Source organism: Malassezia pachydermatis (assembly GCF_001278385.1).
Source record: "Malassezia pachydermatis strain CBS 1879 chromosome Unknown scaffold4, whole genome shotgun sequence".
Classification (NCBI taxonomy): Eukaryota; Fungi; Basidiomycota; class Malasseziomycetes; order Malasseziales; family Malasseziaceae; genus Malassezia; species Malassezia pachydermatis.
The window spans coordinates 576564-604112 of NW_017253141.1; the positions used below are offsets into that span (position 1 = coordinate 576564).

Genomic DNA, 27549 nt, shown 5'->3' on the forward strand with positions numbered 1-27549 from the left:
CCTAGGATCGATCAGATAGGCGGGCGATCTTCCTCCACTTTCCCATCACACCCCATCCGCGGTCTTTTTGCACGATGGAAGTTGAGCACGTAGAAGAGGTGGAACGGCTGGATCCACGCTTCTCGACGGCGCTCATGGCTGGTGCTGCGTCCGGACTGTCTGTTGACTTGTTATTTTACCCGATCGATACGATCAAGACGCGTTTGCAGAGTGCGCAAGGGTTTTGGAAGAGCGGCGGGTTTGCAGGTGTGTACCGCGGCATGGGCAGTGTGGCTGTGGGTAGTGCGCCTGGCGCCTCGATCTTCTTTGTGACGTACGAATCATCCAAGTCGCTTCTTTCGCGGCTGTTATACCCTGACCGGAGTGCGGATGCCAAGGTTCAGTCGCCGTACGTGCACATGGCCGCCGCGACGCTCGGCGAGACGGTACGTTGTGTCGACACTGACTGAGAGGCGGCGTGTATGGTGCGTGTCCCTACCGAAGTGGTCAAATCGCGGCAGCAGACGTCTGCATACGGCAGGATCTCGTCGCTCACGGCGTTCCGTGAGGTGCTGAGCACGGAGGGCGTCGCTGGACTGTACCGCGGCTATGGCAGTACGATTTTCCGTGAGGTACGTCGCTATGCCACTGACATGAGATTCCTTTTACATGCATCCAGTTCCCATTGTACGAGTTCCTTAAGCACAGTATGGCAGGCTACAAGTCGGAGCCATCGTGGTGGCAAGCCGCGAGCGCTGGCAGTATCGCCGGCTCCTTTGCGGCGGCCGTTACGACCCCGCTGGATGTGATCAAAACACGCATTATGCTGGCCAAGGTATGTATATGTACGTGTCTTACGTGCTAGGCGTCCGCGGACGTGCATGTCGATACACGCATTCTCTCAACGCTTCGTGCGATCCTGGCGCAAGGTGGGCCTCGTGCTCTGTTTGCAGGTGTCGTGCCACGCACCTTGTGGATCGGTCTCGGTGGCGCCGTGTTTCTCGGCACGTTTGACGCGACGGCCAAAATGATCGAAGAGGCTTCCAGGCATGTCGCTTAGTCGAGCCACGCATTCGTGTGCTGCTGTAGCTGTTGCACGACATAGAAAAGGAGCGCATCGTAGCCCCACTGCGTTTGAAACGTCAGGCCAATCGGTAGCGCCACATTGTCCTTGTGCACTCTGTGCTGAACAGGCACCGAGAAAGCAGGCAAGCCCGTCAGATTGGCTTCCACGGTGAGGGTATCCTGCGCATACTCATGCGACGTCGCTTCGTCCAACCTTGGCGCAGGCGCTAGCGAGGTGGGGTACACTAGCATGTCCACACCTTGTGGATCTACCTCGTACGAGGCGACACGCAAGTCAGGCAAGGCAAATATGCGTCGTGTTTCCTGAGCCAATGCCTCGCGGATGCGCAGCGCTGCGTGCAAATGCCGCTGTCGCGCTTCAGCTGTGAGGGCATACGTGCCGAGCAAGATCCGCTTGGCGACTTCTTCGCCAAAGCCGTACGTGCGATTCGCCGCAATGTCCGCGTAAAACGACGCACCTGTTTCCGCCGAGGGATGCGCGCCGTACCGAATGCCGTCAAAGCGGCCCAAGTTGGAGCTCGCTTCGGCCAAGGCAAGCACGTAGTACGCGCTCGGCGCTTGCGTACGTGTGGGCGCACGTAGCGGGACCAGAGTCGCGCCTAGTGTACGTAGTGCTTCCAATACATCGTCTGCAGCTTGGGCATGTTGGTGCTCCATCTCAGCAGGGAACGCTTCAGCGACAATGCCAATCCGCAGTCCCTGTAAGGGCACGTCCAGCGATGCTATGCGCTGCGCGACGTTTTCACGAAGCGTAGCACGCACCTTTGCCTCGACGCACGTAGAGTCATGCGCATCCGGTTGAGCCAGCACATCGTACACGGTTTGCACATCGGCTACGTTCCTAGCCAGAATGCCCACCGTGTCTAAGGAGTCCGCGTAGGATACGACGCCCCAGCGACTCAGCATGCCGTACGAGGGCTTTAGGCCGTACACACCGCAAAACGCCGCAGGAAGACGCACTGATCCTCCTGTATCTGTCCCAATGGCGCTGCTGTTAGTGGCATCGTACATACACTCGGCATAAATTCGCCCGCACTGCCGCCGCGGCACCGCCGGAGCTGCCACCAGGCGAGCGAGGCGGCTGGGCGGTCATGTCAGGCTCGTGCACGTCCTCATAAACCGCCGGATTGGCGACAGGGCCAAAGATGCTGTGCTTGTTTAGGCCGCCCATCGCAAACTCATCGCAGTTGTTCCGCGATGTGATGTGGGCGCCCGCTTTGGTCAGCGCTGTGACCACTGTGGCGTCGAATGGGGAAATGTAATCTGCATAAGGAATCACAGTACGTACCCTCCATCATACGGCTGGCGCAGGTCAGGCGCTGCTGTTGCATGGCCACATTTTCTTTGATGCTCACGGACCACGCTTCTAATGGCCCTGACGGCGTCTGCGTGGGCGCTGGTAGCACGGCCGTGAGAGCATTGTACGGATCATGAGGCCCGGGTGTCCAGGTCGCATACCTACACATCCATTGTCGGACGCCCACCCGCGCAGTGAGCGCACGTACGCCTCGATGGCCAACCCACATGCTCTTGGCCGTCCAGAGCGCGTGTCGTGAAAGAGTGGAGGCACTGGTCGTGGCTCGTCGTCTTCCTTGTCGCTGACGTCCTTATCACGTGGCGCTCTGTTTGAAGGTCCACTCACCTCCACGATGCTTCGTGTGGTATCGACCACGCCGGCTCCCTGCGTGCGCCATCGCAGCGATGCTGATATCCAGGTTTTCCTTCGTCTATGTGCGCCTTTCCCATCTAGTGTCGTCGTACGGCTGCCTTGCCATGTAAATGGCGCTACATTGCGCTCGTCGGTGGCGTCGTTGCTAGGCGGCTCGCCCCACCTGCGTATCACGTCTCGTGGCGGTCGATCTATGCACCCGTGTGAGACACTCTCTGACATAGCAGGCGCCCACAACTGGGTAGAGTTGGATGTGCGTGTATGCCAGCCAGGCGGCAAAGGCGGTTTTGGGAATATGCTGCGTGCGCAGGGTGGGCGTATGAGCCAGCGTGGCAAGAACGAGAGCCAAGACTCTTGTCGTGACCTGCAAGGCCGAAGGCTCGGGTCCATCAAGGAAGCACAGCTGCTCGCAGAGTACATTGCCAAGGAACCCGAGCGCAAAGCGGCTTTGGATGAGGCGCAAAAGCGCAAGTATGCCAAGCTGGAACGCATGCTGGGCCGTGAGCCAAAGACCATGGCCGATTTCGAAGAGGCTGCCGAGAAACTGGACGACGCAGGCGAGGAACTGAGTGAGGCGCCAGAGCTCAGTGCCGGGCCTTCGTCGTCGCAACAGGCTCCCAAGCGCAAGGATCGCTTGGACGATCATGAATACGTGGAACAGAGTCGTGAGATTGTGGAAAATGTACGAAGTGCTGTGGCCTCGGCTATGAAGAAGCGCAAGGGGAAGAAACGCGCTCTTTCTTCCACGGCAGATGCATCAAACTCCTCTTCTGCCCAGCCCACAGTGTCTACGAGCTCTTCGTCGTAGACGAAGCGTGTGTGGGGGCAGGTCGTGGCGCTGGCCGCGTGTCGGAGGATGCAGAACGGCTTGGTACATAAAGACGTTGCTGATGGTACGTTGGCTTCGATGCGAGCGTCTCTTTGTGCTTTTCACGCGAGGGCGATGATATGTGTGTCTCTGTCACTTCCTCGTCTGAGGACGAGTCGTCGACGTACGACACTGAGCTGCTGGAGGCCGTTCGTGCTGAACGACGCACAGCGAGCGTTTGTTGCACAAGGCCGCCTCGTGGCTTGCGCACAGCAGCCAAGTCGGTATCGCCCTTCTTGGCCCGTTTGGGCGAGGCACCAATCCACGCGCCACTTCCACGCTTTGACGTATGGGCAGACGGTGCATGCTCGCTGGGGAACATGGCAATCCCGAATTTCTGACTTGCCTGTTGCATGGCCTCGGCAGCGTCGTATGTGATACCGCTCTTTTCACCACCCATGTCATCTTGAATGAGCATACATACTAGTTCAGGTAAGAGGACTTGATCCACAAATTCGCGGGCGTCCAGAGGATGCATTTTTTTCAGCGTCGCAGGCTTGGTCAGGTCCAAACTGGCCATCATAGGGTCGTGAATATAGGCCGATGTAAGAATATCGTGAAAGAGCTCCCATCCCTGCTCGCCATAGCTGCGTATGAGTATAGTCACAATACGTACTAGCCAGTCTGCCGCTCGTGAAACGTTTCGAGCTGCTGTGCACTTGCGCTTGCCTTTTTGCCAGTGGTCTCACGGCGCGTACGTGCCCGTTGAAACCAGGTACTGTGGTTCGGGTATACAATGAAGTCCTCCAACAGACGAAGGTACCGATTTCCAGGCGAGGTAACGCGCCGTCGCAGTTGTTTCAAGTCCAGGGACATAGGCCATCCGTACATCTGGCCAAGGGGTATCACGTCTCGCTCGTCACGATGCCGTTGGCATACAGCCAATGTATCGGTGGACCGCAGGATTTGGCCCTGCTGCTGCTTCTGCGTCCAGTACTGCATCATCGAACGAAGCGTGCTGGAGGGCTTGCATATTGGCTCATGACAGAAAGGACACACTTTCCAAATACGTGTAGAGACGTCCGATAGCACATGGGATGTCCTTGCATCGTCACAGGAGGGCGTCGCTGCATCTGTCGAGAGCGGCGTCGTTGACCCAAATTCAGCTCGGAGCTCAGCGAATGCTTCCTGCGAGAGGGATGGTACGCTCTTTTTAGGAAGAAGCAGCGTAGGAGCGGTTATGGCCTCGGCTGATCGCGAAGATGAGGACTCGCCCGTCGGCATCTCGCACGCGACGCGGTGGAGTCTGCGTAGGTGGTAAGAGCGCCCTCCACACACTCGCCCTGGCGTTGGTAGTGTACACACCTGCACTGATGACCTTTCTCGCGCGAACGTACATGGCTGGTTCTTGTCAGCATGTCGTGGATTCCTCGTGTTAGTGCAGTGGTCGGTCGTCGTATGGCAATCCGGCCCCAGATGTGGCAGATGCGTATGGCTGTGCCTGTTTACCGCTGCGCCACACCTGTTATGATTCCGCAGCGCTTTTACGCTACCGAAAAGGATGGTAGCGTTTCGCTGAATGACCCTACGGAGGCCGAAGCGCAAAAATTGCTTGACAAGGGGACTGAGTTTTTGGAAATTGGAGACATGGAGAGTGCGATGGCAGAGTACCGCAAGAGCATTGGCGTTTTTGAAAATGCATCAGCGTATTACAACCTGGGCATTTGCCAGTACCAAGCGCAGGACTTGGATGGTGCGATTGCGTCATGGAAAGAAGCGTTGCGTCTCTCGCCTGATAGCCCGGATGCGCACACCAACTTGGCATCAGCCTACATTATGTCCAAGCCTCCTCAGGCTGAGCTGGCACTGTCGCATCTGAAAGAAGCCGCTTCGTTGAGTCCTGATGATGGCGAGATCCATTTCAACTTGGCTACGGTCTTGGAAGCTTGTGAGCAGTTGGAAGAGGCTGTAAAGATGTACAAGAAGGCCAAGGAGAATGGTGTCGACCGTGCTGAGCAGAATGTGCGCAACTGCATGGCCAAGCTTATGGCGGCTCGCATTGACGTGGAGCGCCAAGAGAAGGAGATTGCCGAACAAAAGGCTGCACAGAAAAAAGACTAATTTATACAGTAGCTATAGTACAATAATTACATATCCAACGTATACGTATTCTTCTCAAACTAGCGATCAGCAAGTCGTAACATACCTCCGTCTCGAGCATAATAAGCAGTTGATCCACCATGCTGCCGTTCACAAGCACATGCGTTTCATCCAGGTCCATAACAATACATGGCATCTTCTCGTCAATAGACAAAATCATTTGCTTGACGGCCACATCGCTGCACATTAGCTAGCAACTACCTACCACGTTATCATCACACCTGCATACGCACGCATTGTCGTGGGCGAGGGGGACGTTCTGGCGACTTCACGGACCCTTTAGTCAGCGATTCGCACTGACCTGCCGGGGTAGGACACCGTGCGCCGAAGGCGTGTTGCGCCACGCTGGCCATGATGTTGTGGGACTTGTCCCACAGTCTGCGTGTCTCTGGCGAGGAGACATATGATCTAGTACTATTGAATACTCCTATCCCAGAAGAGCATGCTGCCATATTTCAACTGCTATGGAATCATGCGAGGTACCGTATAGCCGCGGATGGAGGGGCAAATCGTCTCTTTCAGTTCATGCAAACACACGAGGAGGAACTCAAATTGCCCTCGCTCATTTGCGGAGATTTGGATTCCATCAAATCGCATGTTCGTGCGTCGTTCGAAGCGAAGGTATGTATCTACATTGTATTTACGCTAGGGTGTGGACGTCCAGCGATTTCCGTCTCAATACTCGACCGACCTGCAAAAGGCCATCCAGGCACTGGAAGAGCGTGAAGGATCACGGCCTTTAGAGCTGATCATATTTGGGGGTCTAACAGGCCGCTTAGACCAATCTGCCCATACGCTGCATGTGCTATGGCAGCTGTCGCCAGGGACACTGATTGATGGGATGGTGGTGCCGCCAGCAGAGGGCGATGAGTGTAAAGATGGGCGCGTCCGACGGCGCGCGCGTACCCTTGTCGTGTCTGATGGATGCATTACATGTCTCCTCGATGCTGTATGTACAATGATACTTACGTCAGGGCTCGCATACGCTTCAGCATGATCGACGCGTGCTCGGCAAGTCATGTGGGATTCTGCCATTGGGTGTAGCTACGGCACATGTCCACACAACCGGCCTAGAATGGAATCTACGTATGTATCTTGTCCAAATATCACTTACCACAGACGGTGAGACATCTACACTAGGGGGCTTTTTGTCTACATCCAATCACCTTGCGCACGACAATGGGGATGGTGTGGTGACAATCACCACGGATGTCCCCGTATACTGGACCGTGGAGCTCCAAACGGACGATGTCCTGGACACGGCATGGCTGCATGGCCACAAGCACCGTGCGTAATTATGGGTGGTGCCATTAAAAAATCCGACAAACTGATACGCACCAATGCATGCACGCACCGACACTGCGAACCTGTCGCGTGTCGGGTCATGCATGTGGAGGCTTTCGGGCCAACAGAGAAGACCCGTTGTGGTAAAGGGCAATCAATGTAGATAGGCTGGTGGTCTCTTAGTACCTACCATGTCGGAAAACCAGACCAAGTTTGTTGATTACATTGAGAAGAACCAGGACAAGCTCGTCAAGAGCCTGGCTGAGGTTGTGGCTATCCCGAGTGTGTCGGGTGACCCTGCCTACCGTCAGGACGTGTTCCGCCAGGGTGAGTGGATCAAGGCTAAGCTCCTCGAGCTGGGTGCCGAGGCCACGACTCACGACCTTGGTATGCAGAAGCTGGACGGCAAGGACATCCCTCTTCCCCCTGTAGTGGTTGGCTCGCTGGGCAACGACTCGTCGAAGAAGACTGTGCTTGTGTACGGCCACTACGACGTGCAGCCTGCCCTCAAGTCGGATGGCTGGAACACGGAGCCATTCGAGCTGGTGCACGATGAAAAGACTGGTCGCCTGTATGGCCGTGGCTCGACCGATGACAAGGGCCCGATTCTTGGCTGGTTGCACACCATTGAGGCGCACAAGACCTTGGGTCTGGAGCTCCCTGTGAACCTCAAGTTCTGCTTCGAGGGTATGGAGGAGAGCGGCTCGAATGGTCTTGACGAATTCGTGACCAAGAACAAGGACACGCTCTTCTCGGGTGTGGACGCTGTGTGCATTTCGGACAACTACTGGCTCGGTACGAAGAAGCCGTGTGTGACCAACGGTCTGCGTGGTATTTCGTACTTCAAGCTGTCGATCAGCGGCCCTGCCCGTGACCTGCACAGTGGTGTGTTTGGTGGTATGGTGCATGAGCCTATGACCGACCTGATCAAGATTATGTCGTCGCTTGTGACGCCGCAGGGTGAGATTACGATTCCAGGCATCAACGAGCAGGTGAAGGAGCTCACGGACGACGAACGCAAGGTGTACGATGTGATGGACTTTAGCATCTCCGATGTGGATGATGCGACGGGCAGCCAGACCACTATCAGCGACAACAAGCCGGAGGTGCTGATGGCCCGCATGCGTTTCCCGAGTCTCTCGCTGCACGGCATTGAGGGTGCGTTTGCCGAGCCTGGCTCGAAGACGGTGATTCCCGCGAAGGTCACTGGTAAGTTCTCGCTGCGTCTTGTGCCGAACATGGACCCTGCCAAGGTGATTGAGTGCGTGCAGAAGCACGTGGAGTCGGAGTTCGCCAAGCTCAAGTCGAAGAACACGATGCACCTGGCGCCTGACCACCCCGGTAAACCTTGGGTGGCCGACCCGAACCACTGGAACTACGAGGCTGCGTTCCGTGCTACGGAGAAGATCTATGGTGTGCGCCCTGACCTTACCAAGGAGGGTGGCTCGATCCCGATTACCCTGACGTTTGCTGATGCGCTCAACAAGAACGTCCTTCTGCTGCCCATGGGCCGCTCGGACGACGGCGCCCACTCGACCAACGAGAAGCTCGACCTCTCGAACTATGTCAAGGGTACGCAGCTGCTCGGTACCTACCTGTACGAGATTGCCGCGGCCACTGCCTAAGATGCACGTACATACATAGGCCATAGGTTTTGTACTGCCGGACCGTTTTTTTTTAGTACAAGTGGAGGTGCTGCGCACGGATCGATGCCGGCGTGTCACACGCTTGTCTTGTCATGTCTTGCTCTGTTCGTACAGCGATGGCGGCACATACATCTCTTATATACGCCTTCCCTACCAAGGCACCCTACCTATGCTTCGTCGCGCGCACTCCAGTGCGAGCTTGGCTTCCCCGTCGTCGCCCTTGCCTGTATCTCCACGTCCTAGCAAGGCCGATCCCTTGCAGAAACACACACGCAGTGCATCTACGCCCGCCGTCCACGTCACAGGGCCCAGCTCGTCTGCATCTCGATCATCCAAAAGGCAGGTTCTTGTGATATTGCGTCCTCATATGCAGAGCGAGGCAGATCAGCGTGGCGTTCCTGTCTTCCAATTCGATACCACTGAGACCGCGTCGTCTGTGGCTTCGTACGATACCATCCCTGCACTCATCCTAGGGCCAGGCGGACACATTGAAGGGTTTATCCGCATCCCACGTACAGAAGGGCCGGGTCGACAGGTATGGCAGAGTACTCACAGGACACAGAGCCAGAAGACTTGTGCGCCATCTGTAATTCCCCCGCGATTGCATACGCAAGCGCTGCCACCCCCACCTACACTTCCCCCACCCTCACCACCGATCCGACGCGTATCATCGACGCCTGCAGTGAAAGCCCGCGTTCCAGCGCATCTAGTACCAAGTCCCACCCAGCCTCAGGGTGTAAGAAAAGGCGGCACACCTGTCAAACCCAGCGCGAAGCCCACGCTCGGCATTACGCGAAAATCCATCCCCAAAGTGCTGCCGAACGATGCGCCGCTGCCGCCTGCCAGCCAAGGATCCAAAGACTCGCCTAGCATTCTGCAAGAATGGCAAAAGGCGTTTGGCATTTACACAAGCACGGATACACATGCGCCTAGCGAGGCATCGTCGTCCCCAGGTGAAGACAGTTTCGACGATGCTCAGCAGACCCTTTACCGCGTCACCAGCCCATCGCTTTTCCGCCCTGCGTCGCATGATAGTACACGAAGCGGCTTTTCAGCATCCGACAGCAATGATACAGCCAAGGATGCACAGCGAAGCCCGCTAAAGAACGGCCCTTCGTCTTCGCGTGAGCATCGATTGCGTGTGCCGCAGTGGCTCCGCCCCATGCCACGTTCGGCCATGGACGCATGGTACAGCCTATCTCATGCATCAGAGCGTGATGCGCGATCCATACGAGGGAGAATTCCTACGCATTCGGCCCAGCAGGAACATGTCCCTGACGTGCCCGAGGATATCGGCCTACCGGCCATGCCCAGGACGCCAGGGCCTGGTACAAAGGCGCCATCTACGCCAAGTGCAAAGGGCTTCCACGTATCATCGTGGCGTCCTATGCGTATGTTGCGTCGAAAAGGGTCAACAGTGTCGTTCTCAATCGTGTCAGACGAGGGCGCTAACTTGCTGAGACCCGCCTCGCCGACCAAGATGTAGGTAGTCGTCTGTAGCGCCGACCATATCAGTGTGTGGAGGGCGCAGCGACACGGCTTGCCGTCCGCCGTTCGTCATGAATTACGAGACGTACGTGCACGAGCTCATCACCTTGGATCTGACCCATGTGCAGTGTACGTACCAAGCTCACTGATCATAGACTCGCCTACAGACCCATGGGGTGCGTACTGGGCACTGATCACGCTCTCTCCCGTGCTGATTTTGACCGTGTACATCGCTGTGTTCATGCATCGTCGTGAGCTGACGTACCTAAACGCTCTGCTAGGCCAGATCGTATGTGAGTACATCAATTTGCGCCTAAAGAAACGAATTAAGCAACCTAGGCCAACAAGTACGTGCGGTGTTTCTGACTTTCAGATGTGCTGGGCACAGGGTATGGCATGCCCTCATCGCATTCGCAGTTCAGCGGGTTCTTCTGTGCATTCTGGTGCTTGCATATTCTTCTTCACTGGCCAAGGAAGTCAAATACACTAGCACGATCGTACCAAACTCGCTGCATCGAGCAGTGCATCAGTCTCTCGCTCGTCGTCCTCACGACAGGGCTCACATGCTACTCACGACACTACCTGGCGTACCACACTCCTGCGCAAATTGTCGTGGGGTGCACGCTGGGCCTCGTGGTTGGGACACTGTACTATATGCTTACCGAGTTTTCCACACGCTTCAGCGCACGCGGCCAGGCCTTGCGTGCCTGGCTACATACAACACGAGGAAGCCGCGCGCTCCGTTTGTACGATGGATGGACAGTGTGGACGCAGGGCCCTGTCGAGGTCGTATACACACACTGGGTCCATGCCTTGGAGCAGCATCGGAAACAACGCAGTCCTGCTACTAAGGAGGCAGGGACGCACCCCGCACACTTGCGTATGATGCTACGCGCATTGCAGGAGGCAGATCACTGCGAAGCAGTTCCCACAGCCTTTTCCGTCGGGTGTGTCATTGCCGCGAATGCGCCGCAGCTAGAAGACATTGAGGTCCCGCTTGATTCGGAGGTAGAACCACTCGTCTTGACGACTGGCTACTCGCGCGAGCTGCCCGGGAATACCCATGCCGAAGAATGCGCTCTGGACAAGCTACGTCGGCACTGCGCACAGACGCCCCATACCTCTTCATCAGCTGAGGCTCGCTCACGCACGCCACTCTCACTGATTCTATACACGACAATGGAGCCATGCTCGCAGCGCCTTAGCGGGAACCGTCCCTGTGTCCAGCGCATTCAGGACTTCAATGCGGACCCGCCTCTAACGAGTGCTGCGTGGCTCGCTCAGCTAGCGCAGGATACACATACAGCCACGAGCAGTATGCAGTATGAGACTACCACTCGACCACTGCGCATTGTTCTGGTCGTGCAAGGTGTTCAGGAGCCCGACGACTTTGTCTTGTGCGAATCCACGCGTATGCTGCGAGATGCCAACGTGATGACAGTGTCTGCCACACCTGCTGGCTCCCCGGCGATGCTGGGTCTGACGTGCCCTCCGCTTGCTTCCATAGCCGTGCGAGTCGATGCACAAGCTCCGACCAAATGGCTCGAAGAAGCCTGTTTACGTATGGCTCGGAAAGGTCAATAAGTAGTACAATCTATGGCACACGATACCGCGGACCCAAAGCAAGCTGCCCACCTTTGGTAGGAAAGTATGCATCCAAGCGTGGTGTGGCCTGCGGCTTGTCCCATCGCGGCTTTTTGGTCAGGGCTCCTCCTGGCATCGGGAAATGGGTATCATCTAAGTCGTCCACCAACGCCGCCTCGCGTGAAGTCCCACGCTTTGAAGGGCTTGCGTGTGCGACCGCACGGGGTATATTTACATCGCAGTCACGCAAGGGCGACGATGACGGCAGTGCAGATCGCTCGCCTTGCTGCTGTACCTGCGATCGCAACGCTTCTAGCTCTTCGCGCTCAGCATGCCGTTTTTTCTTGCTCGCAGAGAGTGCTGCTTGCATACTGCGCATCTGGTCCGCCATGACCTGATTTCGCTGGCGGATCTGTTCCAGTGACTCGGCCATATCGGCAGCACGCTCATCGGCTTGTCGCGCGCGCTCATCAGCTTCAGCAATGCGCTCTGATGCCGCTTCCTCCGACAACGCTGCACGTCGGATCGCCTCCGCACTGGTACTTTTCGCTTGCGAGACTTGGTCCTGCATGCGAGAAATTTGCTCAGCAGTGTCCCGCTCGAGCGACTGGGCACGCGCATCCAGCTTCGCCTTTTTCTCTTGCAGCTCGCGTTTCAAGTGCTGCATATGTTTCTGTTTTTGCTTGAACGACGCATATTCTTTGTCCCTTGCCTCTTTCTCGTGCTTAAACTGGGATTTCTCTGATCGTAGACGTACATCCTTGCGTTGCAATATACGTGCCTGCTCGTCCAACGACGTATGACGTTGAGAGAGCTCACGCGAAAGCGCTTCAGTGGCTTGCACAGCCGACTCCAAAGCAGATAAGCCGCGCTACAATATGAGTTGAATAACGCACATACCTCAAGCTTCTCTGTGTGTGTAAAAGGTACAATTCGCTCGATTGGAGCAAGGGAATGACGCGCGCGTTGCATTCCTGTGCTGGAGAGGCCATGAGCAGCCATAGCATACGACTGGAGCGCCTGTACCATATCGCGTAGCGCCGATAGCAAATGGGTATGCGGAGCGTCTTTATTGGCATGAAGACCGTGCATGGCCACATATTGCTGAAAATCTGACGAGTCGGATGGCCAAAGAGCTACGATGGAGGTAGACGACGCAGGTGCTTTGCATAAGGGGCAGCCAGCCGAAAGCGCGCCATGGGAACGCGCAGTGAGCCAATCTTGAAGACACGATGCGTGGAAAATATGCCCGCATGGCAAGGCCGCTGGCCGCTCGTCCGCCGTGTACGGCTCCAAGCAGATGCTGCACACCATCGCGCGCGCTGGGAGCCAAACCAACGAGCGTGTCGAGGTGGAGGCGTGTCGGTGTTTCCAGCCCCACGTGGACCTTCCTAGTCAGCCAATAAAGCGAGCAAGTCAAAAACCCAGTGAGAAGCCGAGCATTTTAAGCCGGACATGGTTTTCCCCGCAGCGATCACGGCGAGTGTTCTGGACCCTGGCACATAGGTAATGGCCAAGCACAGATCCGATCACTCCAAACGTGAGAAGACGTGGGATTATATCCTACGTAGCGGTCTGGCCGGTGGTGTGGCTGGATGCGCTGTATGTATGCTTTCCAAACGTATAGGCTAACCATGCAGGCGAAAACAGCCATTGCCCCACTCGATCGCGTGAAAATCTTGTTCCAGGCTAGCAATCCCGAGTATCAAAAGTACAGTGGGAAATGGCTTGGCGTGGTACATGCTGGCCGTAAAATTGTGAACCAGCAGGGTGTGATGGGCTTGTTTCATGGGCATAGTGCTACCTTGCTGCGCATCTTTCCGTATGCCGCCGTGAAGTACATGGCCTATGACATTCTACATACAGCCCTGATGCCCACCCCCAAAGATGAATCAAGTCTTCGCTTGTTCATGGCAGGTTCTCTTTCGGGTGTGCTAAGCGTGTTCCTAACGTACCCACTTGAACTGGTGCGTGTGCGTTTGGCGTTCGATACCAAGACCAAGCCCCAACCAGGCAGTTTACGGAAGATTATTACGAAAATTTACCATGAGGGTACACCACCACCCTCATCAAGTATAGATCTCCCGCGATCACTTCTGAATCGATACCCAATCTTTAAGTTCTACCGTGGTTTCTCCGCCACGGTCATGGGCATGATACCTTATGCTGGTACCTCGTTCCTCGTTTTTGGACGTACCAAGGCGCTGATGTACCGACTACTCTTGAATAAGGATACACATGGCAGTCCGCTATCGGAAGCACCACCTCGCACACATACGAGCCGCACGGTCGTCGACCTATCCTCTGGCGCTCTGGCCGGTGCCATCTCTCAAACAGCGTCCTATCCCTTTGAAGTGATTCGGCGACGTCAGCAGGTTGGTGGCTTGCTGAATCCAGAGCGTATGCTACGTCTCACTGAAACGATTACGAAGATCTACCAAACCAATGGTCTTGCAGGCTTTTACGTTGGTATTGGTATCGGCTACTTGAAAGTAGTGCCTATGACGGCTATCAGCTTTGCTGTATGGTCAGCGATGAAACGCCAACTTGGTCTGTAATATATAGATAGATATAATTAAGTATATCGGTGTATGCGCACATCATGACGCCCCCTTTTTTGGCCCACTTGGGCGTGATAGGCCAACAGGCCGTGGTCGTGACAGACCTAGGGTACGTGGCCTAGGCGGCAACGTAGATGTTGAGGAGATGCTAGCCGAGGAGATGGACGGCGCAGAGCGCACACCACCAGTGCGTACTGAAGTAGTACGCAGACCTAGCTGACTGGGGCGTGCTACAGGAGCTCGAACAGAGCCATCCGTGGCCCGGGAGCTTGAAAGAGTAGCGCGTCCCAACGAATTAAGGGCCGATACAAACCCATGGGTATCGCGTTGAGGTGCTGTGGTAGAGGCACGCGGCGCAGTCACATGCGTTGATGCAGTAGCGCCTGGGGAAGTATGTATCGCATCCCAGCGACGGCCTGCAGGCGAAGAGGCAAAAGCAGCAGCTAATGAGGCAACCGTAGCCGCTGAGAGTGCATCACGACCCAGAATCGTCGCCGTCGTAGCCAGTTCGTCACTGGTCAATGATAATGATGTGGTACACCATGGCACTGCATCCGTGGAGAGACGAGCGAGTGTACCTCCATGCGAGCGCGACACAATAGGCTGTAAAAACGGTGAAAGATGACGCGTACTCCATTCCCCCATCACCAGACGACGATGAGCCCATGACACGTACAAATACGTCTCGGCACGTGTCATGGCCACATAGAACAAGCGACGCTCTTCGCGCTGCTCGTCAGGCGTGGTACATCGGTAAAATGGGAAAATGCCGTCCTCACTGGCTGGTAAAAATACTATAGGCCATTCCAGACCCTTGGCAGCATGACAGGTGCTGATCGTAACTTGGGGTCGTGACTCGGCTTCGTTGGTCACATCGGTAGCTAGAACACTTGATTCCAAGAAGGCCCGTAAAGGCGATACTCCCTCCGAAGCATCTGTGCTGGCGTCCAGTTTGCTACGCTTCGATGGTCGCTCCACGTCGGATGTGTCGCTTTCTGCAGCAAAGCTAATGAGTTCCTGCACATTTTCCCAGCGTGATTCAAAGTCGTCGTTGGCACGCAAGTACGTCTCATACCCTGACTTTGTGAGTAGAAGCTGTAGCAAGTCAGACACAGAGGCACCACCTTGAGCCGCCTTCTGAAGGGTATGGATTATCTGGACAAAAGCCTGCACTCCTTTTACCACGGCGGGGCGAAGGGACATACGATGTTGGTCAGACACTTGCTCAAGGAGATGAAACAGCGGCATGCCTAACTGTTGCGCTTTCGCTTGTAGCTGCTCGACAGTCTTTGCACCGAGCCCGCGACGTGGCACATTGATGATACGGAATACACCGGGTGTGTACGATGTATTGTCACACAACAGCAAGTACGCTAGCAAGTCCTTTACCTCAGCACGGTCGAAAAAGCGAGCCTCTCCTATAACACGATAGGGAATACCACGCCGCTGCAAAGCCATCTCAAAAGCACGACTGAGTGCATTGAAGCGAAGGAGAATGCAGGCATCGGCGTATGTTAGAAGACCCTGACTGCATTGCACCTGGCGTTGGATTTCGAGAGCCACGTACTCAGCCTCTGCCTCTGTATCATCCCACTGCTTGAGCACTACAGGTGTGCCTTGCGCATGTGATGTGTACAGGCCTTTTGCTATACGCAATGTGTCCTGCCGCATCACACGCATCGCAGCCGCCAATATTGATTTGGTGCTGCGAAAATTTTCTTCCAAAAAGACGCGATGAAGCGAGGGGAAATCAGTGCTCATCCTGTCCAGGTTACCCATTTCGGCATGACGCCAGCCTAAGCGTGAGTGAGAGACAGTATACATACTGTAGATACTTTGGTCAGGATCTCCAACAATGCTCACGCGACGGCAGGCGGAGGCCATAGCACACATCAGTTCATACTGGACGGCGTTGGTATCCTGAAATTCGTCGACTAACACTGCATGTTAAACAAAGAGAAACGTACCATGATCAATATACCGTGCAAGCGATGGATCCGTGCGAAAAAGTTGGGCTCCATGCAAGAGAAGGTCATCAAAATCCATGGCATTGTTGGCACGCAGTCGTTCCTGGTACTTGTCGTACAGATAGGAAGTAGCCGCATGCAATAGCCCTTGGGGAGAACGAAGGGGCCAAGTTTGTGATGCACGAAATGCGCGTGGGTCCAAGCTGCGGGCCTTGGCGCGTGAAATCGCGGCAGCCACATCGTCCGCTTTAATAGAGCTCTGAGCCACTTCGGGCACGTTTTCGTTCTCAGAGACAATGTCCTTAATCATGCGTTTTCTTTTGTGAGTATACATATACGTACACGTCGTCCACATCTGCAATGGTGAAATTCGCATCGATGCCGATACGCCGGCCCCATCGACGAAGAAAGCGCGCGCACGTCGCGTGGAAGGTGCCGAGGATCAACTTGCTCGTTTTTTCTTCTCCAATCAATTGAACCAACCTAGCACGCATCTCTCGCGCGGCCTTGTTCGTAAAAGTGACTACGACACACCGCGTGGGGTCCAAAGAAGGACGATGCGGCTCGTCGCCCAGCACGAGCCAGGCCACACGTGTAGTCAGTACACGCGTCTTCCCTGAGCCAGGTCCGGCTAATATTTGAAGCGGACATGTTGGATCCCATGTCACTGCTTCTTTCTGGGCTGCAGACAGTTGATCGAGCCCCAGCGACATGCCTGGGTGTCACAAGCACGAATGGCTCGATCGCAAGGGCCTTGCCAACAATGATGTAGTGTGGAGGATGCGCCTCCACGTGGCGCGTCCACGGCCTGTGGGGAAGCCATGGGAAAAAGGCCAGGGCGGCACAATTCGTGGCTGGGCCCACATTCCTGGTATTTTGTTTCACCACCAAAGATCGTCGAGTGCCATGTCCTTTGGCGACGCGCCCGGCGAGGCTGTGCCTCTTCCAGCGCCTTCCACCGATGATACGGAGACTCAGGACCAGAGCGGGGAAGCCGTTAACCTGGGTCTAGATCATGGTGCGCTTTCCGAGCAGGCCATCGATGTGACGCATACGGTGCTGCCATCTCCGCTAAAGGAGCATGAGTCGAAGGCGGTGAAGTCTTCTCCGCCACATCCAACTATGGCTTCGCGACCTCCGCCGACCTTGGCGTTTGTTGAGAGGGATCTTTGGCGGATGCTACAATCGTTGCCTGTTCCAATGCACCGCATTACCCCTAAAATTGCCGTCCGGCTGGTGGCGCAGATTTTGTTCCGTTTTCGCTTCCTTGCGACAGATGTGCTGTACGACCTGGCCCTCGTCTTCTTGCGCTTGATTGTGCTCATCTTTTTCCGTGAAATTCAGCCACGATCGTCGTACCGAATTCCCCGCAAAGGCCCGGTGATTTTTGTGGGTGCGCCGCACCACAACCAGTTTTTGGACCCATTGCTGGTGGCTTCAGAGGCTCGTCAGGTGGGCCGTCGTGTCTCGTTTTTGATTGCGCAGAAGAGCACGGAGCGGCCATTTATTGGGCGACTATCGCGGATGCTTCAATCGATCCCTGTGCGCCGCCCCGCAGACGATGCCAAGAAAGGCAAAGGTGTGTTGACGCTGCACCCATCAGGTGATCCTACGCTCCTTCAAGGTATCGGCACTAGCTTCACCGAGCAGATGGAAGCGCGTGGTCAAATTGTCTTGCCAAAAGAGACGGAGTATGCTACCGTCGATATTGTGGAAGTGCTCAGCGATACCGAAGTCCGCATCAAGAAACCGTTCACGGAAGAGAGTGCACTCCAGGCACTCAAAGGTGAATTACCTGCGTATCGCCACATGAAGGGCTCGCCATACAAGTGCTTCCCGTACGTGAACCAGACGGAAATGTATTCGTCGGTGTACAAGCAACTGTCGGATGGCGGCTGTCTGTGTATTTTCCCGGAGGGCGGTAGTCATGATCGTACAGATCTGCTGCCTCTCAAGGCAGGTGTCGTAATTATGGCTCTTGGCGCCATGGCCAACGACCCCAAGCTCGATGTTCAGATTGTGCCGGTCGGTCTCTCCTACTTCCATCCCCACAAGTTCCGCTCGCGTGCCGTGATTGAGTTTGGCCATCCTCTGCATGTTCCAAATGCCTTGGTCGAGCTGTTCAAGAAAGGCGGAGAGGAGAAGCGCCAGGCTGTGGCCGATATGTTGGACATTGTCTTTGATGGTCTGAAGAGTGTGACGGTGCGTGCGCCGGACTATGAGACGCTTATGATGATCCAAGCCAGTCGTCGTTTGCTGCAACTCCCCGGCCAGCACTTGAGCTTGGCCGACAAGGTCGAGCAGAACCGCAAGTTGTGCATTGGCTACTTGCAATTCAAGGATCATCCAAAAGTCCAGGCGCTGCGTACGTCCGTGCTTACCTACAACAAGCACTTGAAGCAGGTCGGTATTCGTGACCACCAGGTCGAGCGTGCGAACCGCTCGATTTTGCGCAGCTTTGCGCTGCTCATGTACCGCCTAGGTCTGCTGACGTTCTGGGGCGGCTGTGCATTGCCAGGCGCTATTCTCAATGCGCCTATTATTATTCTGGCAAAGATTGTGAGTGCTCGCAAGGCCAAGGAAGCGCTCGCGGCCTCCCAAGTGAAAGTCAAAGGCCGCGATGTCCTGGCTACATGGAAAGTGCTAGTCTCACTTGGAGTGACGCCAGTGCTGTACATGATGTATTCGGGTATTGCGACGTACTATGCATGGCGTCTGCCCATCGGTATTTGGCACAAGCGCCTCATGCCAGCGTACATGATGGTAGGTCTGCCGATTATGAGTTACGGTGTCATCAAGATCAGCGAGGTGGGTGTCGATGTGTACAAATCGCTTCCGCCGCTCTTTGCGTCGCTGTTGCCGGGCCGTCGTCGGGTGATTGAGCGCTTGCAGCGCGAACGAATCAACCTTACGTCGCAGCTGCACACCACCCTACGCGAATTGGAGCCGGAAGGCTGGGACTACACGGACATTGCGAGTGGCTCGTACACGTCTAAAGCCCCGCCTAAGCCGGATGAGCTGGAGATGCTCACCCGCAATGGCCGCCAGATTGATTCGTCGGGTGGTCACTCGCTTTCGCACCCCATGAACCTCGTGGACGAATGGCTCTTTGGCTGGGGCGCTTCGCGGCAACGCGGCGTGTGGGGTGGCCATCGACGCGCTGTGGTCGAAGACGATTTGGGCCCTGACTATGAAGAAGCGCTCAGTGTGTACTCGACACGTGCGTCGGATAGTGCCTCTGCGCAGCGTGCTTCTCATCAACAGGGACTGCGCCGCCGACGTAGTTCGCAGGACTACCGCCAACGACGCGAGCAGACCAGCTCGGAGGGGCATCGCACGCCGCCGACCAAATCGACACCGATTCTTCCCGCCCCTGATATGTAATTGCTTATCATGAATCCTACGGCGTTGTCTATATCCGTAGTATATTTTGGAAACAGTTAATTGTGAGAGTCATGAATCATCGATAGAAGAAGGATTACGAGCGAATCTCGAACGGCATGGGCAAGGTTGACGTGCTAATATCATGGTGCTTGATGAACATCACATCGACGTTCTCCACCTGAGCCTGGCGTGGGCCGACATGCAGGTAGTCACGACTGTCATGTAAGTGGACAGCAAGGATACGTACAGACGCTGGACATGCTCAGTCGGGCCGGCAGCTTCGCCCGACACCGAGCCATCGGGCTCGTTACGGACCCAGCCACGCAAGTTGAGATCGTGCGCCTGCTGCAGCGTACTCTTGCGGAACATCACACCCTGGACATTGCCCGTGACTATGGTAAGTAGGCGGGTGCCACACACCTCGGAAGTAGATGTACGACGACATTTCGGCAGACAGAGAACAAGGAGAGAAAAAAAAACAGGCCCGGACGACGCGTCCACCCAGACGTCGCACCAACCAACACTTACGTACGCGAAACGAACGGCCGCCAGGATGCTGACTAAGCCTTGGCACTACACAACACGGCCGGCGCGTGCGTGGTGAAGACGCACGAACGCGCGCCGTGAGGAGCTTGGCCATCGCGATGGCGACGCCACGACGGACATCGACGCCGATCCGCCATGTATCCAGCGGAAGCTTTTCCGGTGTAGCCTCGAAATCACATGCACAGACACCTTTGTCATTCCTGGAAGAAGAGGCCTTGCCGATCCTCATGGAAGAGACGGCGACGCTGCACGAGAACTTTGCTCAGATTGCGGATATCCAGCAAGCGCTGTCTACATTTAATGAGAGCTTTGCTACGTTTTTGTATGGCATTAAAATGAATGCATTCTGCGTAGAGTGGCCTGAAGCACCTACAGAAGATGACTTGGTACGTGCCACGCAACGACGTGCTACGACCTCCGTGTCTGCGACGACAACATTGCCTGTGCGGGCAGACACACATACCGAGGCAGGAGATCAAACGTACATGACAGATATGGATGAGTCAGAACTGTGTCCCCCACCTCGGTCCACGTCGCGCCCTAGTCATGCGGCGCCATCGCACGCCCAAGCGCCCAGTCGAGCCAGGGTCCCTCCAGCGACCACAGCACGCGCATCCACCACGCGACGAGCGGCTGCCTCGGTGTCTCAGTCGACCTCACGACCCCCTACGACGCGCTCAGCACGGCCAAATATGAGTGCTTCTACCTCTCAAGCACCTGCGAAGCGGGTTCCACCAGCTGTGCAACGTCGGCGGATGGTACGTGGACAAATACACTGACATTCAACAGGCCTTTGCCGATGATATCATTGATACCATGCCCCTTGAATACAGACAAGGTGACCCGGTACGTACGCGATACCAGCTAACGACGTAGAGCCAACGTACGCTCCTGCAGAATGTGATCGTCGCGCTCTTGGCCTCAGGCGATCAAGGTGTTCGTGTAAATGACATTGCCCACTCACCGGATATGCCCTCAGGCAAGGTGAGCAAGGCACTGATTGCTTTGTTGGCTGCTAATCATGTTATTCGTGTATCTAACAATGTATGTATACGTGATGAAGACCCGCTTACTTTGATCGCAGGGCGTCGTATACCGATTGAATACGCAACGGTATCCTACGCGGCCATAGAATTGCAGTGTGTATTTTTGGTTTGGCTTACAAGCCCTGGTAACGCATCCAGTTTTCCACTTCCTTGATGAGGCCTTCCTTCTCGGACCAGGCATCACCAAGGACCTTGGCATTGCGTGTAGGCACAGCACCTTGCCACGCCTCCGCCTCCTTCTCCGAAGCAGGAATGATCAGGACAGGCGTGCCGGAGGGCCAATCGCCTTTCGCGACCGCCTCCTTGTCCGTGGGGTGCAGCACGATCAGACCAGACATGGGGCCACGCGTGTTGTTGAACAGGCCGCCATGACCTACGTACGCAGGAAGCGTCTTGTCGGCGTTGTCGCGCACAAACAGCACAGGCTGGCGCTGCAGCGAGCTGAGACGCACTTGCGACGTGATTTCTGTTATGTTAGTAAGAGGATGCAACACGTACGTTCAGCAAGCAATTCTTCCTTGGTCTTGCCTTCGGCCGCCTCTTTGGGCGCCTCGACGTTCATATCGATACAGTCATAGCCCTGTTCGCGGAAGTACATAATCCACGACTGCCAGCTGAGAAGAGGTCAGTGAGAGAAATACGTACGCGCTACGCGAGCCACTCCATTCACTTGAGCTGAGAAAAACGAGGGTGTATGGCTGTTTGGTCATCGCAGCGGGCGAGGCCTCACGCACAATCGAGCTGCTCTCGCTCGTGCCCAGCAAGTCCGTCACGGGTTTGAACGAGAACAGGCCAAAGAGGGAGAAGCCCACCGACGCAGAGGTGGTCAAGGGACGAGCGCCGGCCTTCGACGCAAACGAGCCAGTACGCGGCACACGCACACGCGATACAAAGGTGCGAGCATACGCATGTGCATTCGGAGGGCGTACACTCGGTACGGCGGTGCGGGAAGCACGAAGCAAGGTGGGGGCGTACAACGACATGGTGGGATGGAGGAGCCATTGGACGGGACAATGAGCGCAACCACGTGGCCCGTGCGGCCTTTGTGACAGACCAAGAACAAAGTTTTCTATGAGGTCTTTACGGTGATGCAAGTACGATCGAATGAGCTCTACATCTACAAAATGACCAGGAACGGCATCGTGATGCTGCCCCATGTTCTTTCGACTACTTGCGCCCCCTGTTCTCCAGCTCTTAAGTGTCCTCTTAGTCCTCTTCTCGCTCGTGAGCCCTGTTCCGTTGCATACGTCCAGCATCTCGTTGATTTATATTAGTGCTGTGCCTCAGAATGACGTAGCATCATCATCAAATTCTACAGCGGGTGAGGGCCAAGCCATCACCCTCATGCCTGTGAATAGCAGGACCAGTCTGCCGACAGAAGGCGGGCAGCCGGTGCCCAACGTGACCGCACCAGCCACCCAAGATACACTCGCCTCCGAGGCTACCAAAGAGCCTACGCTGCCTCATACCACACCCTCTGCCATCTACACTAGCATCGACGGGCATTTGTCCCCGGTCACACCTGCCGCGACAGGCAGTGTATCGTTGCCTCCGGTGCTGGCTACACAGGCTCCCCAGCGTAGGTTATTCGCCCGCGATTCCGTGATTGATACTGCTGGCTCATTGGCAGCAACAGAGATTCAGTATGCCATCGGCCTGCTGGGCGCCTGCTACCGTGACGTGAATAGTACCTACCACTGTACGCCTTCACAGCTGCACCCGCACATGGATCACGCCATGCTTGCTGACGCGCCAGGCCTACACATCAACACCGCTAGTCTACCACCCACATGGACAGCCCAACCTGTCTTGATCCTCCTTACGCTGTTGGTGGTGATTGTGACGAGTGCTATGCAGGCGCGGCGTGTGCATATCCTGGCTACAGATACGCTTACGTCGTTGTCACGAAACACAATGCGTTGTTGCAAGATGGCCATGTATGCCCAGGATGTCGCAGCAGTGGTATTGTTGCTGTGCATGATTGCCTTGCGAGTGCAAGTAGCGCGTATACTCAGCACGTTCAATGCTGACAATGCCAATGCACCTTTAGGCCCCGCAGCCATCTCGCATGACAGCCCATTATCGCCCCCCTTGATCTTGCAAGCTAACACGGGGACAGAATTTAGCACCATTTGCATTGCCGCCGTGATCCTCCTCGTTCTCGCATGGCTCGAGCGGCGCCGATTGACAGCCGAGATCGCAGCCATGCCTTCATCGTCCGACGTGGAAACGCCATACCGTGAGAAGGCAGCTCCTTCGTCCCCCTCCAAATGGCAAACTCTCTTTCATACCCCGCTCACAAGTGGGGCCACGACGCCACCACGCGCATCGACGATGAAAATTTCGGCTCCTATCGCCATGACGCCTGTACGATCGCGCTCGCCCAGCCAGACATCCAATACACCATCGCCCACCAAGTCGGCGGAGATCCCACCCACACCCATGCACGACGCTGTGCCATGGACCCACGCTGGTGTACGGCGGATTGTGCTCGCCCCGCCGACGGCTCAATAATGTATAATTCCAATAGTCTGTCTGTACGCCAAGTCACGCCGCCGCATGGGCCACATGTCAAAAGAGGCTCCACTTCGCTGACTGGACGCCTCGTTGTATGCCGGTCTACTACTCCCGTCCATCATGAGCGCCACCCCCACGAAAAAAGTCATTCTTGTTACTGGCGGCAGCCGAGGCATTGGCCTGGCAGCTGTGCGATTCCTTCTGCATGGTACCAAGACCATCCCAGCGTGCAATGTCGTGAGTCTCTCGCGCTCTGTGCCTGCTGAATTGCAGGCATTGGCCAAGGAACACACATCGCTAGCGATTGTGCAAGGCGATGTCACGACCAGTAAGTCCAACGAGGAGATGCGTGATGAGGCGCTAAAGCGTTGGGGCCGTATTGATGGCCTACTCTTGAACGCCGGCGTCATCGACCACATGAGGTGTGCAGACCTGGTACGTTGCTCAACGCTAACCCACCGCAGACCGCTGAGCGATTGTTGCATGTCCTCAACGTTAACACAGTATCCATTGCCGAGAGCGTCCGTGTGACGCTGCCGGAACTACGCAAGACCAATGGCAGTGTGGTGATGGTCAGCAGTGGCGCAGCTGTAAGCAACTATGCTTCGTGGGCAGCTTACAAGTACGTATGAACGAACGGGACTAATACACATCTATAGCGCCTCCAAAGCTGCATTGAATGCGTATGCACGCACGCTGGCGAACGAGGAGAAGGACATTGCCTGCTTCTCGGTACGCCCAGGCGTTGTGGACACGGATATGCAAGGTCTTATTCGTGCGACCACGGAAATGCCAACCGAGCAGCAAGCCAAGTTCCTCTCGATGCACAAGAATGGCGAGCTTCTCTCGCCAGAGAAGCCGGCGCACGTGCTGGCCGCACTCGCTGTGCAAGGTACACGCAAGGAACCGGTAGGTGAAGATGGCACGCCCCTAGGTGCAACAGGTACATTCTGCTCCTGGGACGATGCGAGTCTCTCGGCCTACCAGCTGTAGGTACGTCCAGCGAGACGTAGGGGTCCATAGCCGCCCAATCTTCGTCGTAGGCCTTCGTACGCTCTCCTCCACATCGTTCTTCGCATGGCATCCTCACCGGCGCGCGTGTACAGGCAGTGGCGCGAGCAGGCGCGATTGCTGGGCTGGCGATGGTGCGATCCGTACCTATACCAAGCACATGCCTTCCTTGCTCGACGTACCGTGGAGGCATGGCGCGATGCGATGGTTGCGCAACGCCACGCTATAGCAGCGCGCAAAGCACAGCAAGCGGAAATGCGATGCCGGCAACTGCAGTGGGCGAATGCTGGATGGACACATGCCATCTCTCGCGCCTTAGATCAGGCGTATGCACGCCGCGGCGCACTGCGGCATAGCATTCTACGTGCGCTAGCGCCTCCGCATCCCTCTCCCAGCGTAGGAGAGAATGCGCGATACCCACGGCGTTTACGTCTTCCTCACTTATCGAGTCTCGTACAAACCATGATCCTAAGCAAGGACGCGCAGCGCGGCGATGCGCCGAAACCCAGTGCACTGGCATGCCCGCCAAAGCTCGCCTTGGCCTATGAGAGCGTGCAAAAGATACCTGGGCATACGCTTAGTCGACGACGTAGGGCCAATGCGCACTGGCGCTGGTTTTCTATGCAATGGCAACGGGTTCGCGCACCGCTAGGGCTCCATATTGTGCGTGCGAACGATGCGGAAGACACGCCGGGCTTTGCACCGCGCGAGCAGCCATACAGTGCGCTCTATGCGCACGTCGAATCGCGCGCGGCGTCGCCAGGCCCGACGGCGCCACGACGCGTCCGTCGCGCACAGAATACCGTTTGCGAATCTACAATTATACGGCCAAGATACTTGCGTGCTGCCCAGGAAGCTGTGACGGCCATGGAAGCGACGCACACCGCGACGTATCGAAAAGCCGCACGCCGTCTTTCCTCCCGCCTAGTGACTGTAACGCCTACATCACGCGCCTACCGCCGTCAGTACGCGCGGATCTTAGCGCAATCGCCTCGTATTGATGTGCATGACAATGCTGTGTCTTGGAAGAAGCATGCCTCGACGCCTCCCCATTCTATACCCCCCTGGATGCAACTGGCACACAGTCTCCAGGCGCTGACCAAGGCCGAGTCGGCGTCGCCTACCCCGGACGCAAAGCCAAGCGCGGCAGAGAAGCGCAAGCCCTTTCGTATCCATCTATCACCGCATGCTCTCTATAGTGGCAAGGGTCCACGCACAGTCCGAGCACAGGCCACGCCGGACGAAGCTGCGTGGCTCGCACGCGGATCTCAGGGATTAAAGTAGGTTGTGACAGCCCCCACTCCACGTACGTCTTCACGTGATTCAAGCTCCAAGCGACGACGCTGAGAGCCAGGCGCGTGCGTCGTGGTCGTGGCTTCCATCCATCCTCCTTCCGGGCTTGCGGGCTGTGTGCTACGTGTTGCTAGCGTGTTTCGACGATGCGCCTCTCAGCCTCACTTGGCCGGCCCTTGTTGGCAGGCATCGATACATGTGCGTTGCGTCCACGATACCCATGCCGAGGCACAGCCTGGCCGGCGGTGTTCTGCCCTCGATTCACGTCGAGTGGGCCGCCAAAACTGCCTGCTTCAGCGCAACGTATGGAAGATATGCCACCAGGCCCGACTTTTTTCAGTCCCAGTTCGCAGGATCCGCTGCTGGACCAACGTGAGGTGGCTCGGCGCATCGCTCAAAAGTACCGCCCAGCGACAGACGATCCGATGTACGTGGAAGTGCTGCCCCAGGAGCCGGCGCCTTCGTCCGTGCATGGCATCCCTGAGGGCTTTGTGGCACAGCGTTCTCGCTCGCCTACGCAGTGGTTCCGGGTGTACCGCCAACTGTCCAAATCACGTCTCACCTTCTTGGTGGTACTGTCAGGGATGATGGGCTACTCGCTCTGCCCTTCGTCGCTTGCCGTGGCGACCTCGCTGCCCCCGGTGGTTCGGTTGCTGGCCTTGGCAGGTGGCATTACGCTGTGCTCGACCGCAGCCAATGCCCTCAACCAAATTGTCGAAGCACCGTACGATGCGCAGATGGCACGTACCAAAGCGCGGCCTCTGCCTCGTCGGGCATTGACGCCTGCGCATGCATGCAGTGTAGCTGCCGTAAGCGCAGTGAGTGGTGTCTCGATTCTGTATGCATGCACCAACACACTCACAGCAGCGCTAGGCGCCGCCAACATTGTGCTGTACTCGTTCATGTACACGCCGATGAAGCGCCATAGCATCGTCAACACATGGCTCGGTGCCATTGTGGGGGCCATTCCGCCTTTGATGGGCTGGGCCTCGTGTACAGGCACACTCACACTGCCTACCGATGCCGTGGGATGGATCCTCGCAGGGATTCTCTATGCATGGCAGTTCCCGCATTTCAACGCCCTCTCGCATGCCATGGGCAATGAATACGCACGAGGCGGCTACCGCATGATGGCCGTGACGAACCCGGCACTGAATCAGCGTGTCGCTTTCCGGTACGCTCTCGCTTTGATTCCCTTGTGCTCTGTCGCCCTGCCACTGACAGGCACAGTGCTTGCGATGCCATACGCAGTGCTATCCCTCATTCCCAACCTGTTATTTGCGTATGCAGCCGGTCGCTTCTGGTACCGACCGTCGGAAAAAACAGCCCGATCCTGCTTCTGGTTCAGTCTCTTTCATTTGCCAGCTGTCATGGTACTGGCCATGGCTTGCAAGACGGACTTGTGGGAACACGTATGGCCCTCGCCACCCCCCACAGCGCACGATCCATCGAACAATTCAACCGTCGATATGTAGCTATAATACAACAAACCAATTACGGGATCGGGCGAAGGGCAAGGC

General features: G+C 56.3%; 19 protein-coding genes across 19 annotated transcripts; 14 read left to right on the top strand and 5 right to left on the bottom strand.

Moving 5' to 3' along the window:
• Positions 1-74: 74 nt before the first annotated feature.
• Malapachy_4012 (s-adenosylmethionine transporter) lies at positions 75-1039 on the top strand (the record flags this gene model as incomplete). Its single annotated transcript, XM_018138468.1, has 4 exons — positions 75-425; positions 453-611; positions 638-814; positions 845-1039. 4 exons carry the CDS (start codon positions 75-77, stop codon positions 1037-1039), a joined length of 882 nt encoding a protein of 293 aa, XP_017991640.1.
• Malapachy_4022 (amidase signature enzyme) lies at positions 1036-2360 on the bottom strand (the record flags this gene model as incomplete). The annotated part of the gene is made up of 3 exons (XM_018138478.1): positions 1036-2053; positions 2079-2328; positions 2354-2360. 3 exons carry the CDS (start codon positions 2358-2360, stop codon positions 1036-1038), a joined length of 1275 nt encoding a protein of 424 aa, XP_017991549.1.
• Positions 2361-2714: 354 nt separating this feature from the next.
• Positions 2715-3542, top strand: Malapachy_4044 (hypothetical protein; the record flags this gene model as incomplete). Its single annotated transcript, XM_018138499.1, has 1 exon — positions 2715-3542. The coding sequence occupies one exon, from the start codon at positions 2715-2717 to the stop codon at positions 3540-3542; it is 828 nt and encodes a 275-aa protein (XP_017991838.1).
• A 122-nt stretch (positions 3543-3664) lies between these two features.
• On the bottom strand, positions 3665-4826 carry Malapachy_4053 (hypothetical protein; the record flags this gene model as incomplete). The annotated part of the gene is made up of 4 exons (XM_018138508.1): positions 3665-3692; positions 3731-4189; positions 4219-4568; positions 4602-4826. The coding sequence occupies 4 exons, from the start codon at positions 4824-4826 to the stop codon at positions 3665-3667; spliced, it is 1062 nt and encodes a 353-aa protein (XP_017991803.1).
• A 132-nt stretch (positions 4827-4958) lies between these two features.
• On the top strand, positions 4959-5663 carry Malapachy_4018 (tpr-like protein; the record flags this gene model as incomplete). Its single annotated transcript, XM_018138474.1, has 1 exon — positions 4959-5663. The coding sequence occupies one exon, from the start codon at positions 4959-4961 to the stop codon at positions 5661-5663; it is 705 nt and encodes a 234-aa protein (XP_017991976.1).
• A 393-nt stretch (positions 5664-6056) lies between these two features.
• On the top strand, positions 6057-6997 carry Malapachy_4017 (thiamin pyrophosphokinase; the record flags this gene model as incomplete). The annotated part of the gene is made up of 3 exons (XM_018138473.1): positions 6057-6323; positions 6352-6651; positions 6677-6997. The coding sequence occupies 3 exons, from the start codon at positions 6057-6059 to the stop codon at positions 6995-6997; spliced, it is 888 nt and encodes a 295-aa protein (XP_017991980.1).
• A 180-nt stretch (positions 6998-7177) lies between these two features.
• Malapachy_4009 (cndp dipeptidase) lies at positions 7178-8611 on the top strand (the record flags this gene model as incomplete). The annotated part of the gene is made up of 1 exon (XM_018138465.1): positions 7178-8611. The coding sequence occupies one exon, from the start codon at positions 7178-7180 to the stop codon at positions 8609-8611; it is 1434 nt and encodes a 477-aa protein (XP_017992032.1).
• Positions 8612-8999: 388 nt separating this feature from the next.
• Positions 9000-10118, top strand: Malapachy_4042 (hypothetical protein; the record flags this gene model as incomplete). The annotated part of the gene is made up of 2 exons (XM_018138497.1): positions 9000-9167; positions 9195-10118. 2 exons carry the CDS (start codon positions 9000-9002, stop codon positions 10116-10118), a joined length of 1092 nt encoding a protein of 363 aa, XP_017991844.1.
• A 73-nt stretch (positions 10119-10191) lies between these two features.
• Positions 10192-11704, top strand: Malapachy_4016 (Dolichyl pyrophosphate (Dol-P-P) phosphatase; the record flags this gene model as incomplete). Its single annotated transcript, XM_018138472.1, has 3 exons — positions 10192-10249; positions 10276-10409; positions 10538-11704. 3 exons carry the CDS (start codon positions 10192-10194, stop codon positions 11702-11704), a joined length of 1359 nt encoding a protein of 452 aa, XP_017991979.1.
• A 10-nt stretch (positions 11705-11714) lies between these two features.
• On the bottom strand, positions 11715-12796 carry Malapachy_4054 (hypothetical protein; the record flags this gene model as incomplete). Its single annotated transcript, XM_018138509.1, has 2 exons — positions 11715-12575; positions 12605-12796. 2 exons carry the CDS (start codon positions 12794-12796, stop codon positions 11715-11717), a joined length of 1053 nt encoding a protein of 350 aa, XP_017991801.1.
• A 417-nt stretch (positions 12797-13213) lies between these two features.
• On the top strand, positions 13214-14262 carry Malapachy_4001 (mitochondrial carrier; the record flags this gene model as incomplete). The annotated part of the gene is made up of 2 exons (XM_018138457.1): positions 13214-13306; positions 13345-14262. The coding sequence occupies 2 exons, from the start codon at positions 13214-13216 to the stop codon at positions 14260-14262; spliced, it is 1011 nt and encodes a 336-aa protein (XP_017992034.1).
• Positions 14263-17138: 2876 nt separating this feature from the next.
• Positions 17139-19616, top strand: Malapachy_4066 (glycerol-3-phosphate o-acyltransferase; the record flags this gene model as incomplete). The annotated part of the gene is made up of 1 exon (XM_018138521.1): positions 17139-19616. One exon carries the CDS (start codon positions 17139-17141, stop codon positions 19614-19616), a length of 2478 nt encoding a protein of 825 aa, XP_017991927.1.
• A 94-nt stretch (positions 19617-19710) lies between these two features.
• Malapachy_4128 (acylphosphatase) lies at positions 19711-20061 on the bottom strand (the record flags this gene model as incomplete). The annotated part of the gene is made up of 3 exons (XM_018138583.1): positions 19711-19831; positions 19864-20008; positions 20037-20061. The coding sequence occupies 3 exons, from the start codon at positions 20059-20061 to the stop codon at positions 19711-19713; spliced, it is 291 nt and encodes a 96-aa protein (XP_017991974.1).
• A 199-nt stretch (positions 20062-20260) lies between these two features.
• On the top strand, positions 20261-21294 carry Malapachy_4106 (dash complex subunit dam1; the record flags this gene model as incomplete). Its single annotated transcript, XM_018138561.1, has 4 exons — positions 20261-20920; positions 20952-21008; positions 21039-21206; positions 21247-21294. 4 exons carry the CDS (start codon positions 20261-20263, stop codon positions 21292-21294), a joined length of 933 nt encoding a protein of 310 aa, XP_017992071.1.
• Positions 21295-21321: 27 nt separating this feature from the next.
• On the bottom strand, positions 21322-22191 carry Malapachy_4124 (hypothetical protein; the record flags this gene model as incomplete). The annotated part of the gene is made up of 3 exons (XM_018138579.1): positions 21322-21674; positions 21707-21822; positions 21854-22191. The coding sequence occupies 3 exons, from the start codon at positions 22189-22191 to the stop codon at positions 21322-21324; spliced, it is 807 nt and encodes a 268-aa protein (XP_017991967.1).
• Positions 22192-22363: 172 nt separating this feature from the next.
• Positions 22364-23722, top strand: Malapachy_4101 (hypothetical protein; the record flags this gene model as incomplete). Its single annotated transcript, XM_018138556.1, has 1 exon — positions 22364-23722. One exon carries the CDS (start codon positions 22364-22366, stop codon positions 23720-23722), a length of 1359 nt encoding a protein of 452 aa, XP_017992067.1.
• Positions 23723-23845: 123 nt separating this feature from the next.
• Positions 23846-24718, top strand: Malapachy_4075 (short-chain dehydrogenase; the record flags this gene model as incomplete). The annotated part of the gene is made up of 3 exons (XM_018138530.1): positions 23846-24160; positions 24190-24347; positions 24385-24718. 3 exons carry the CDS (start codon positions 23846-23848, stop codon positions 24716-24718), a joined length of 807 nt encoding a protein of 268 aa, XP_017991885.1.
• Positions 24719-24802: 84 nt separating this feature from the next.
• Positions 24803-26020, top strand: Malapachy_4103 (hypothetical protein; the record flags this gene model as incomplete). Its single annotated transcript, XM_018138558.1, has 1 exon — positions 24803-26020. The coding sequence occupies one exon, from the start codon at positions 24803-24805 to the stop codon at positions 26018-26020; it is 1218 nt and encodes a 405-aa protein (XP_017992069.1).
• Positions 26021-26334: 314 nt separating this feature from the next.
• On the top strand, positions 26335-27504 carry Malapachy_4071 (protoheme ix farnesyltransferase; the record flags this gene model as incomplete). The annotated part of the gene is made up of 1 exon (XM_018138526.1): positions 26335-27504. The coding sequence occupies one exon, from the start codon at positions 26335-26337 to the stop codon at positions 27502-27504; it is 1170 nt and encodes a 389-aa protein (XP_017991881.1).
• Between the last annotated feature and the right edge of the window lie 45 nt (positions 27505-27549).